This window comes from Electrophorus electricus, chromosome 12 (assembly GCF_041902795.1).
Source record: "Electrophorus electricus isolate QZ-2024a chromosome 12, ASM4190279v1, whole genome shotgun sequence".
In the NCBI taxonomy this organism is placed as follows: domain Eukaryota; kingdom Metazoa; phylum Chordata; class Actinopteri; order Gymnotiformes; family Gymnotidae; genus Electrophorus; species Electrophorus electricus.
Window position 1 is genome coordinate 21,032,855 of NC_137508.1, and position 9,646 is coordinate 21,042,500.

Sequence of the window (9,646 nt, forward strand, 5' to 3'; positions counted from 1 at the left end):
GCATATATACAGCTACAAACCCCTGTAAGATAGCAGGTTTTTACATCATATCCAACCTTATTCCACCTTTTAATGTGAAATTGCAGCCTAAAGTCAATCAGAAGCATTAAGGTGTGTTTTTTAAATAAAAGTGTACACACCCTTTTATAACTGGGGATCAGGCTGTGTTCAGAAACAACCAATTACATTCATATGCATGTTAAATAGCAATTGGTATATAGCTGCTAGCAATTGAAGTGACTGGTTAACCCCCCCAAAAAGTTCAGCTGTTCCAATTTTCCTATTGACTTGGTAGTGTCTAGGCCATAGTTCACCATGCATGAATTAAGTCTCATTTTTGAAAGGTAGTGCCTAGGGGAGGGGTTTGCAAGCATTTTCAAGGCATTAGATATGCCACAGTACACAGTGGAGATCAGCAACCGTTAGAGAAAACACAGCACAACAATGCAGTTGCCAAGAACAAGAAATCTCTTCAAAATTGATGAGAAGATGGTCAGGGAGTTTTCCCAAGAGGCCTATGGCAACATTAAAGGATCTGCAGGCAAGTCTGGCACATGCTTGCTCCCTATAGGTGATCTGTATTATTCATATGTCTGGGAGGGTAGGAAGATGGAAGTCTTTTCTGTTTACAAAAACAAATAATGAAAAAATCCAAGCCTTTAAAAAAAAAAAGAATTTATGTACAAAAACCAATGTTTTGCAAAGAGATGTAGCTGACTGGAAAAGGTCCGATGAGACCAAGAATGAACTTTAGCAAGAAATAAAATATGTTTGGGGAACACCATACCCATGATGCTTTTCCTTCAGCCAGAACTCAGGTTTTAGAATCATGAAAAGCTCCAAGTACCAGTCAGTCAATTTTAGTACAAAGACTTTCAGGCAAGTAGGAAGCTTAAGGTGAAGTGGGATTTCACCTTTCAGTACAACAACCCAAATCATCCAAATCCAGAGAGGAATAGCTTCAGCAGGGGCTGTTTTTTTTTTCTTTTCAAAACAGTTCATCTGGATAATCAAATCCCCTTTTACCCATCTAGGATTTGCATTGACTTCAATTTTGTCCCAGTTTTGCAAAACATTTATGTATTGAATAATGCTGATCCAGATATGTCTAGGTCAGTATTTGATCATCTTTGTAATGGAAGTCAAGTGCCACCTGCTGAACAGAAGATATATTAGTTTTTTTTGGTCCAGGCCAAACCCAGACCAGAATCCAATTAAAAAGCTGTGGGGTACCCTGAAAAGTTTAATGGATCTAGACACAGTTAGACAAGGCCATTGTACTATGAGCAAAAAATGCTTCAACAAATATTAGTTTAGGGGTGTGTATACTTATGCAAACATTTATGTACATGTTTTTCTGCCAGACTTACCAGACATAGCGATAAAACAGCAGCTCCAGTTCTCCATTTAAATCCCACATGTCTACGAGAGCCAAACTCGAGTCCAGCCAATGTGCAGGAGTGAAGTGTCTCAATATTCACCACTGCTGCAGGGAAGGAGGATATGAGCACTGCAGGAAACAGCCACAGGTCCATTTCATAGACAAGGCATGTTTCTGTACAGCACTTTTCATACACCGTGGAAATTGAGAACTTCAGAGACACAGAATGTTTAATTAATAAAGCTTATTACATCCTGAGATCCATTTATTTAGATATAAGTAAATGCAGTTAAATACAAAAGAAATGAAAGTAAAAAATTAAATATTAAGAGGAAAAAATACATTACAATAAAAGAAATTATTTAACAAGTCAATTTGTTAAATGATTTAATTTTAGCTGAGGCTGCCACCACAACCTACCAAATGCTGTTCAAAGAGATGACGTGCCTTCCCTCACTGCAAATCTCACACTTGAGTATAGTCCAGATGTTCTCAATAACATGTAAAATAAGTGGGGAAGAGGGTGAAGTCTTTGTTCTGTCAGTGGTGTACCTCGATGTATGACGCGGAGCATTGTCCTGCGTAAACAGCATGGCATGAATGGTGCTGCACCGCTGCTTGAAGAAAGGGTCTTCTAGAACCTGGATCTCGATCTTCAGTCCATCTTCAACACAAAAAGGTTCAAATAGGCCATCATTCATGATACCAGCCCACTGCAGTACCCCTACACTTTCACCTTGCTGGCGGCTCACTCAAACTAGTACTCTGTCTGTTAGTGATCCAGCGATGGGCCCAACTATCTGGTCCATCTACAGTCACTCTCATTTCATTTGTCCAACCTTTGAGAAATCGGTCTTCAGGTATTTCTTGGCACAGTCTCGACACTTCATCTTGTGTCTTAGTGGTGGTCGCGTTTTAGCGTTCTTTACCGCTGCGGTGTCTCCAAGCACTTAGGGGAAGGTTGGAGCTCTGAAATGTGGTAGCTCTGGAATCTAAAGGGTTCCTGGTAATCTCACATTTTAGTTTTTTCAAGTATTTCACAGTCAACTTGCACATTTTATTCTCCGTGTTATCCACAGCCCTGTTGAGTATTCATAACAAAGCGTTTGACCGTCCAGTGGTCATGCCTCAGCGGTGTAATCTACAACATACTGAGTCGCTCTCATAGGCTTTTTACAATTTTTTACTTTTCAGTCCATTAAATAGCCTTTTTGCCCACTTTTCCTGAGGTGGAGAAACTGCCTAATTATGCACATCTTATACAGGCTCTTAATCACTTTAAGCCACACTCACCCTCATTACACAATTAAACTTCACCAGGAAAATCATTATACCCAGGTTTATATGGTTAAGAGTTGGATAATATGTACAGAAATACAGATTGTCATAATAGCGACTTGGCTAATAGCTGTAAGAGATGCAGTGTAGCTAAATACAGCTTCTCCATGCTTGGTGTTGACCTTAACTGACATAATTAACTGATGAGCTCCTCGTGTTCTAAGGATCATGCTTGGATTATATTATTTGAACATGTCAGACAGACACATTCAGTAGGAACTGTTTAATGATTTTATACATGAGTAACTGTGCCTTAAAGTCAGTTCCTTAACATACCAGGAGCCAGTGTAAGGATTTACAGGAATGGTGTGTTCTGATCTTCTGGCTCTAGTTAAGAAATCTGGCAGCTGCAGTTTGAATTAACTGAATTAGTTTGACTGTCTTTTTATGAAGACCGGTAAGGACACCATTACTATAATCAATCTTGCTAGAAATAAAAGCATGGATGAGTCTCTCAAGGTCCTGTCTTGACAAGAAATCTCTAATTTTGTTAATTTATTTGAGATTATAGAATACTCAATTAGTAATTGCTTTGACATGACTGCTAAAAGTGAACACAGTTCTCTTGATATGAGGACTCTGTACTCAAGTCTGCATCTCATCTTTATTTCCAAACAAAATTATCTCAGCTTTTCACACATTGGTTTAGTTTTCTTTTAAGTTATTCTTCAATCTGTAACATAGCTAACTCACTGGAACGAAAACAAATTAACATGCGCATACAAAAAAGGGGGTGTTTTACTCTTTTGTTTCCCAAGGTAATTTATGCAATACTACAGAAAATATTTAATTTGTTATAACAAAAACAAAAAGATTTAGATGGTTTTAATGAATGACGGCTCCTAATTAGGAGTAGTGCTTGTTTAAGGGCTGTGGTTTATTGGCCAATGGGAAACTCCGCCTCCTTGCAGTTCAGGAAACACTGAGTATCTGTAGCTTTTCCAAAACCGATACTGCAGATCAGGCATTTTCCATCTCCTCATTTGATGAATCTAATCCATAGTGTACCCTAAACACCTCCTGTAAACACACACACACCCCAGCAACAACGACATTTTGCAAACATTCTCATTCTGTGTAATAGGTGGAACATGCTGTCTGTATGCCCACAACCACATGTATGGGAGCATAAACAGCCCAAGGACATGTGGTGTGTGTACATCCAATTTAATTGCTCCACCTGCCTGTGTGAATTTGCTTTCAGTTTCACAGATCTTATGATCTGCAGTGGAGATTCCCACATTCTTCAGTATATTGTAGTACTAGACTGGGTTTTGGTAATTGTGCCAGAAAGACCAGTACAATATAATTTGTGTGAATATGGACGAATATAGAATCTAACTTTTTGGACCTATATAAACTAGGTGAATAAGGAGAATAGACCTGTGTAAACAGGCAAGTGTGGAGAACAGATCTGTGTAAACAGGTGAATGTAGAGTACATACCTGTATAAAGTGGGCAACTGTGGAGAATAGACCTGTGTAAACAGGGTGAGTGTGGAGAATAGACCTGTGTAAACAGGGTGAGTGTGGAGAATAGACCTGTGTAAACAGAGTGAGTGTGGAGTGCAGACCTGTATAAAGTAGTTTTTGTAGTGAGGCATTCATTCAGCTCAGCAACTTCTCGGTTGATGTTGATCTGGACCTGGAGCTCTGTTTGCAGGTTTTGTATCCTGTCCTCTAGAGCTGATACAGTCTCCTGGTGAACAGAAGAGAGGAAGGTTCATTCATTATCATCACTGTGTATCATCAAAAAGAGAAGGTGGTGAGTCAGGGGCTTTAGAGACTGCACGCACACGCACACACAGTTTCTCGAGCCTTACCCTGTGCAGGGTCACGCTCTCTCTCCTCTCCTGTTCCATCAGACGGATCCTCTGCTGCAGACGTGCTCTCTCGAGCTCCAGCCTCTGAGTCTCCTGCGAAAGGGGACGCACATGGCTCTTCAGGCTCTGCCCGAATTCCCGGGTCTTCCGCAGGGTGCCCTCAGCCGCTTGCTTTCTCCTCAGCAAGGCCAGCAACCTTGGCTCATACCTGTTTATAAGAAGAATTATACTCCCGTTGACGATACAGATTGTTTTCCTTCTTTCTTGTTTTTTTTGGTAAACGTATGGACATTAAAGAAGCCTGTGAGAACTATTTCAATGAAACTACCAAAGGGATGCTTGTGTTATCTTTAATTCCTCGCTTAATTTCATTGTGTCGACGGCATTTGCTCTCACCAGTCGTTCAGGTTGGCCATGCTCACCCAGGTGCGTCGGGTGAGCTCGGCTGTCGCGCGGCGGCACTGCGAGAGGTCGCTCATGGCCCGTGGCCGACGAAAGCCCTGCACTCGCTCTACCAGGGCGGCCAGCCTGCGCTGGTGCTCTTCCCGGAGCCGCTCCAGCTCCCGCAGGTGCCCCGACACCTCCGCACGCAGCTCCTCCTGCACGGGAGGACCGGGAGGTTCAGGAAGAGAGGCTGAGGAGCACCTATTTAAGGACTTATTTGATTTTTTTTAAACCAAATATTTATGAAAGGGTTGTAAAAATGTTTGGCCAAGCCAAAGACAAGCAAATGAATGGCAATAATGTAGAGATGAGCATGTGTTAAGAGAAATGAAACACAAATGAATATATCGATGCATGCTGTGCCATATCTACTAACATATATGTACATATTCATAATGTTGAACATATATATATATATATATATATATATACATATTCATATACATATTCATAATGCTGAAGTTTAAGGAGTTGACAAGAACAGGAGTAGGAAGGAAAGGGAGGAGGGGCAAGTGTGGGGGTGTTTCCTCAAAATGTAAATGTTATGTAAAGAGCATAAAAATGTACCAATCATGGAGTGCCAGAGTCCAGCATAGCTTAATGATCTCCATGCTTCAACACACTTACTAAACCAAGGAGTTGACCTTAAAAAGGTACGTGTCGTCAAACTGTGCTGAAATATCACTAAACTGCGCTGGACTCTGGTCCTTCGGCACAGGGGATGGGAAGCCCACGTTTTAGGGGCTCATTTCTCCATGCAGTGTACGAAATGCCTTCCATGTATGCCTGGCGCCTGTGTGTTGTGCCTGACCTGCACCAGGGCGAGCTGGGCCACCTCGTACTGCTGCGCTGCCAGGGTCACCTGGTTCTGCACGCACTCCCTGACGGTGGCGAACAGTTGCTTCTTGACCTGCGCCACTTCCTCCTGCAGCCGGTGCTTGTGCAGGTGGGTGTGGGCCAGGTCACCATGCGCTCGCTCCAGCAGCGGACGCAGGGCTCCGCCTGCCTGCACCAGGACCTCCTCCTCTGCCAGCAGCTCCTGCACAAGCTCCTCCTGCTGCCGCTGCAGGCGCCCGACCTCCTCTATGCATGCCTCGAAAGCACATGCCACCTCCTCACCCACACACCATTGCATGAGATCACCGCTGTCCCCCAAGGAGCTATCCTGGGCTGGACGTCCCGCCAATGCCTCTCTCTGCTCCGCAGGTTCTTCTCCGTGTTCTCCGGTCCAAAAGCTCCCACCGTAGTGCTCCTCCTCTCCTGTGAGGCTTCTCTGAGAGTCTACTCCACCTGGCAGCATTAAACACCTCCTTTCTGACTCTTCTCCCTCCACCCAGGGCCTCTCACACTGCTCCTCTTTTGCACACCTGCTCTCGGAGAGCATGTCCTCGCACCCTTTCTCATCCTTGTCCATCTCTGTATGATTCTCCCCCTTCTTTGACATCACCTCAACCTTTATGGCACTGGAAGACATTTGAAATTGTGACCTTGGATCAAAAGAAACAGTCCTTGAAAATCCGGCACACATCAAGTCCCATCCGCCTTTGTCATTCAACAGAAAACTTCACTGTACAAATTTCTCTGGCATTTCCACAAAACCATGATGTGACCTCGTACATGGACGAATGAAATACACTCAATCTGCCCGGCAGCCTGTCTCCAGTATGACTTTAAGGAAATGCTATAACTATATTTGGACTGTTTGTGCATATAAATAATTGTAGGAATGGGGGGGGGGGGGGGTGTCTGGCTGTGAATCTCTCTCTTAGAAACACACACACACACACACACAGTCATCTTACCCACTGATATTCTCATATGCTCTTGCAATCTGGGGGTGGGGCCAACTAATACTTGTTTATATTTAGTTTTAGGATGTCCACTGTGAGTTAGCAAAAGTTACCACACTTGATCTAGTTCACTGTCAAACAGTGAAGTGACTCCAAAATCCCTAACAAATTTTGCACTAACTGCTTTGCCAGAAGCACATGAAAACATGTAGGAAAACACAAGAATCATTTGACCTGATACAATCATGGTGTACTCAGGATGTTATCATGAAAGAAGTTGCTATTAGCATTGTAAGAGTGGTACAGTGGAGAAGTTAAATGGATAAAGTCTCAAATTACTTATCTTTTCCGATAAGGCCCACCAGTAAAAACCTAATCACACACTTTCCCATCATCGTTCCCATTGATCAGTTTGTCCTTTATACGATAACATTTCTGAGAGAATGCAAACAATATGGTATTACTCTATTATAGAAACAACAAAACAATTTACTAATAAACGAGAGATCAGGAACGAGTATGGGTTGAGCTTTAGGTTGAGCGACGTATCACCATGTCAAGTTCACTTGGGGCACGAGGTGGCGACAGTGAGCGAGCGAGCTGGTATAATAATTGGGAACACCCTTTCGCGCTCACCTGTTAGTGGGAACTACACCAGGTGACCCGCACTGAACCGCGGTGTGAGCAACCCACCCCCCCAAACGCGTGGCGCACAATGTAAGACAAACGTGTCTCGGCCTTTAACGCAGTGCTACGCATAGCCCCTTTCTCGGCGCTCCACACTGCGGAAATGCCGCACCTGAGGTTTGTCCGCTGAGCTGCAGCGCAAGGAGAACCCCGGCAGCACGCGGAATCCGATGGACTGCAAGCGTGAAGGAATTTACTAAATCGGATACCGAGTGATCCAGAAGTTCGGGAAAAGGTATGCGGTAAAGTGAACGTGGTGCATTTGTCTCTGGTTGTTCCAGTTAAACCGCGATTCACTCATTTCTGTAGTCACTGTTTGTACTTTACGCGTTGTGTAGCTTTCGAGCTCGTTTTCCTTAGTTTGGAAAAGTTCTCAGTTGTTAGTTGTCAGGATAACTGGCTAGACGATTTTAACTTTCTTGTAGCTTATAGCAGATCTAAATAATTCTAGTCATTGTTATATTATTAAAGAAAATTCGTGGGAAATGTGTCTTCCAACATGCTGGAGTTGTTTCGCGGCAGATGTTGCCAGGGGGATTTTCTTTTCTTTTTTTTTTTTTTGCTGAAAGAATTTGCGGAGGGGGAGACGATTCTCTCTCGTGACGATTAAACGTCCGTGGATCAGAAAATCCGTTGTTTCAGATCAAGACCAGCAAAAAAGCCAGGTTAATTAATCTGGAAACATGGAGTCGGGGTGTTTGCTTAGCACGTCTCACCGATTTTGGGGATTGTATATTAACTGGAGTACGCAGCGCACAGGTTGTGTCTGTCCGGGGTCTAGCACCCCACCCCCTTTGGTCTACAGTATGAACTCCAGACTTTAACCTTCTACTGGCGGGAACAAATGGGGAGAACGCCACAGTGTTTCAGTTTCGAGTACGTATCTAAAGCATCGCATTTATGCAACCCTAGAATACAAATGGAAGTTTGTTTCCTCAAGTTTAGCTTTTGCTATAGCAACAGCAAATAGATTTTGCAGAAAAAAAGGGTTGTCCTCTCAAGAACGTGCCATCAATGTTATTTTATAAGTCACGCACAGCAGGGAGGGGTGTGTGTATGTGTGTGTGTGTGTGTGTGTGTGTGTGTGTGGGTGTGTGTGTCAAAGTCAAATTTATTGATATAGCGCTTTTTACAGCAGCCGTCGTCACAAAGCAGCTTTACACGTATCCTAGTCCAAGCCCTAGTGAGCAAGCCAAGGCTGACCATGGTATGAGGAATAAACTCAAGACTGAAAGAGGGTGGGGTGGGGGGCATCCTCCTCTGGTCGACAACGGTAGCAACAATATAAACAAAAAAGAGCTAAATAAGTATTAAGACAGGACAAAAGATTAATTATAAAACTAAAGAAATAAGCAATGAATGTCTGTTCTGGTTTTCTAGTCTGGGTTTGATGAGTGTACGTGTCTGAAACCCATCTTCCACAAGAACCTCTGTCCTGACGACAGAGAAATATGTTGCGTGTGTGTGTTGGGGGGTTCCAGTGAGGTTGAGAAAACCGAAAAGGCCAACAAGTAGCAAGTGAGATTGCAAAAGTGTCGGACAGTGTGTTGCTCAAGGTTAAACAGTTAAGTTTGTGCGCGCGTGCATGCATTATGGACAGAAGAAGAAAGAGGGATTGAGAATGTATTGTTGTGAAAGGGTGTGTCTCTGTACTCGCCTGTCTACCGTGCATGGACTTGTTTCCGTTGAGATTCCAGGTGTGTTGCACAACTTGTGGGTGTGGGTAGAACCAGGAGTCACCCCCGGAGCTGTGTAGGTGTGCGTGTGGTATTGTGTAGCCCCTGTCCCTTGTGCGAGCCTCACTTGTGTTCACGCAGCTGCTCGTCCCTACACTGTTCTCCGAGAGATTTTTGCCATGACGGTGACGGTGTTCCATATAGGTGAAAGTACTCAACCAAATACTCAGAGATAAACGCGGGCAGCGTTGCATCAGACAACTCTCAGCAAATTTGCCAGGAAAAGAGCAGCTTGATGGGGGGAAATGGTGCTTCGGGCCTATTTGGCCCCAGCTGCAGAGTTGGCATCCAGGTGAAAGCTGCTAACTCTGTTTGTTGACCAGCTTAGTGGAGCAGATAGAGACCGTCTAGATTCCAGAGTCCATCAGTACTCCACCTGGGCCAGAGCCTCACTGTGGCTTGAGTGCTTGGGCTGTGCCTTCCATAAAAAGTAAACACCTGTTGGTTT

The 9,646-nt window shown here is 43.8% G+C and overlaps 2 protein-coding genes across 9 annotated transcripts in view; one reads left to right on the plus strand and one right to left on the minus strand.

The window, feature by feature from the left end:
- Positions 1 to 156: 156 nt before the first annotated feature.
- On the minus strand, positions 157 to 6,653 carry LOC113574667 (syncoilin-like). 8 transcript variants are annotated; one of them, XM_027005752.3, is made up of 7 exons: positions 5,797 to 6,653; positions 4,938 to 5,140; positions 4,542 to 4,749; positions 4,293 to 4,417; positions 4,165 to 4,196; positions 1,934 to 2,045; positions 157 to 1,483 (listed from the first exon to the last, which is right to left on the minus strand). In XM_027005752.3, the coding sequence occupies exons 1-7, from the start codon at positions 6,511 to 6,513 to the stop codon at positions 1,471 to 1,473; spliced, it is 1,410 nt and encodes a 469-aa protein (XP_026861553.2). In that variant the 5' UTR covers positions 6,514 to 6,653; the 3' UTR covers positions 157 to 1,470. The 8 variants fall into 8 exon arrangements, with proteins under 8 accessions (XP_026861553.2, XP_026861552.2, XP_026861556.2 ...); XM_027005751.3 differs by having other exon boundaries at positions 157 to 1,486; XM_027005755.3 differs by lacking the exon at positions 4,165 to 4,196.
- A 750-nt stretch (positions 6,654 to 7,403) lies between these two features.
- si:dkey-157l19.2 (uncharacterized) overlaps positions 7,404 to 9,646 on the plus strand; it is a 28,516-nt gene continuing 26,273 nt past the window's right edge. The window contains exon 1 of the mRNA XM_035531484.2: positions 7,404 to 7,697. The gene's annotated coding sequence lies outside the window, so the exon portion shown is untranslated. The remainder of the gene's footprint in view (positions 7,698 to 9,646) is intronic.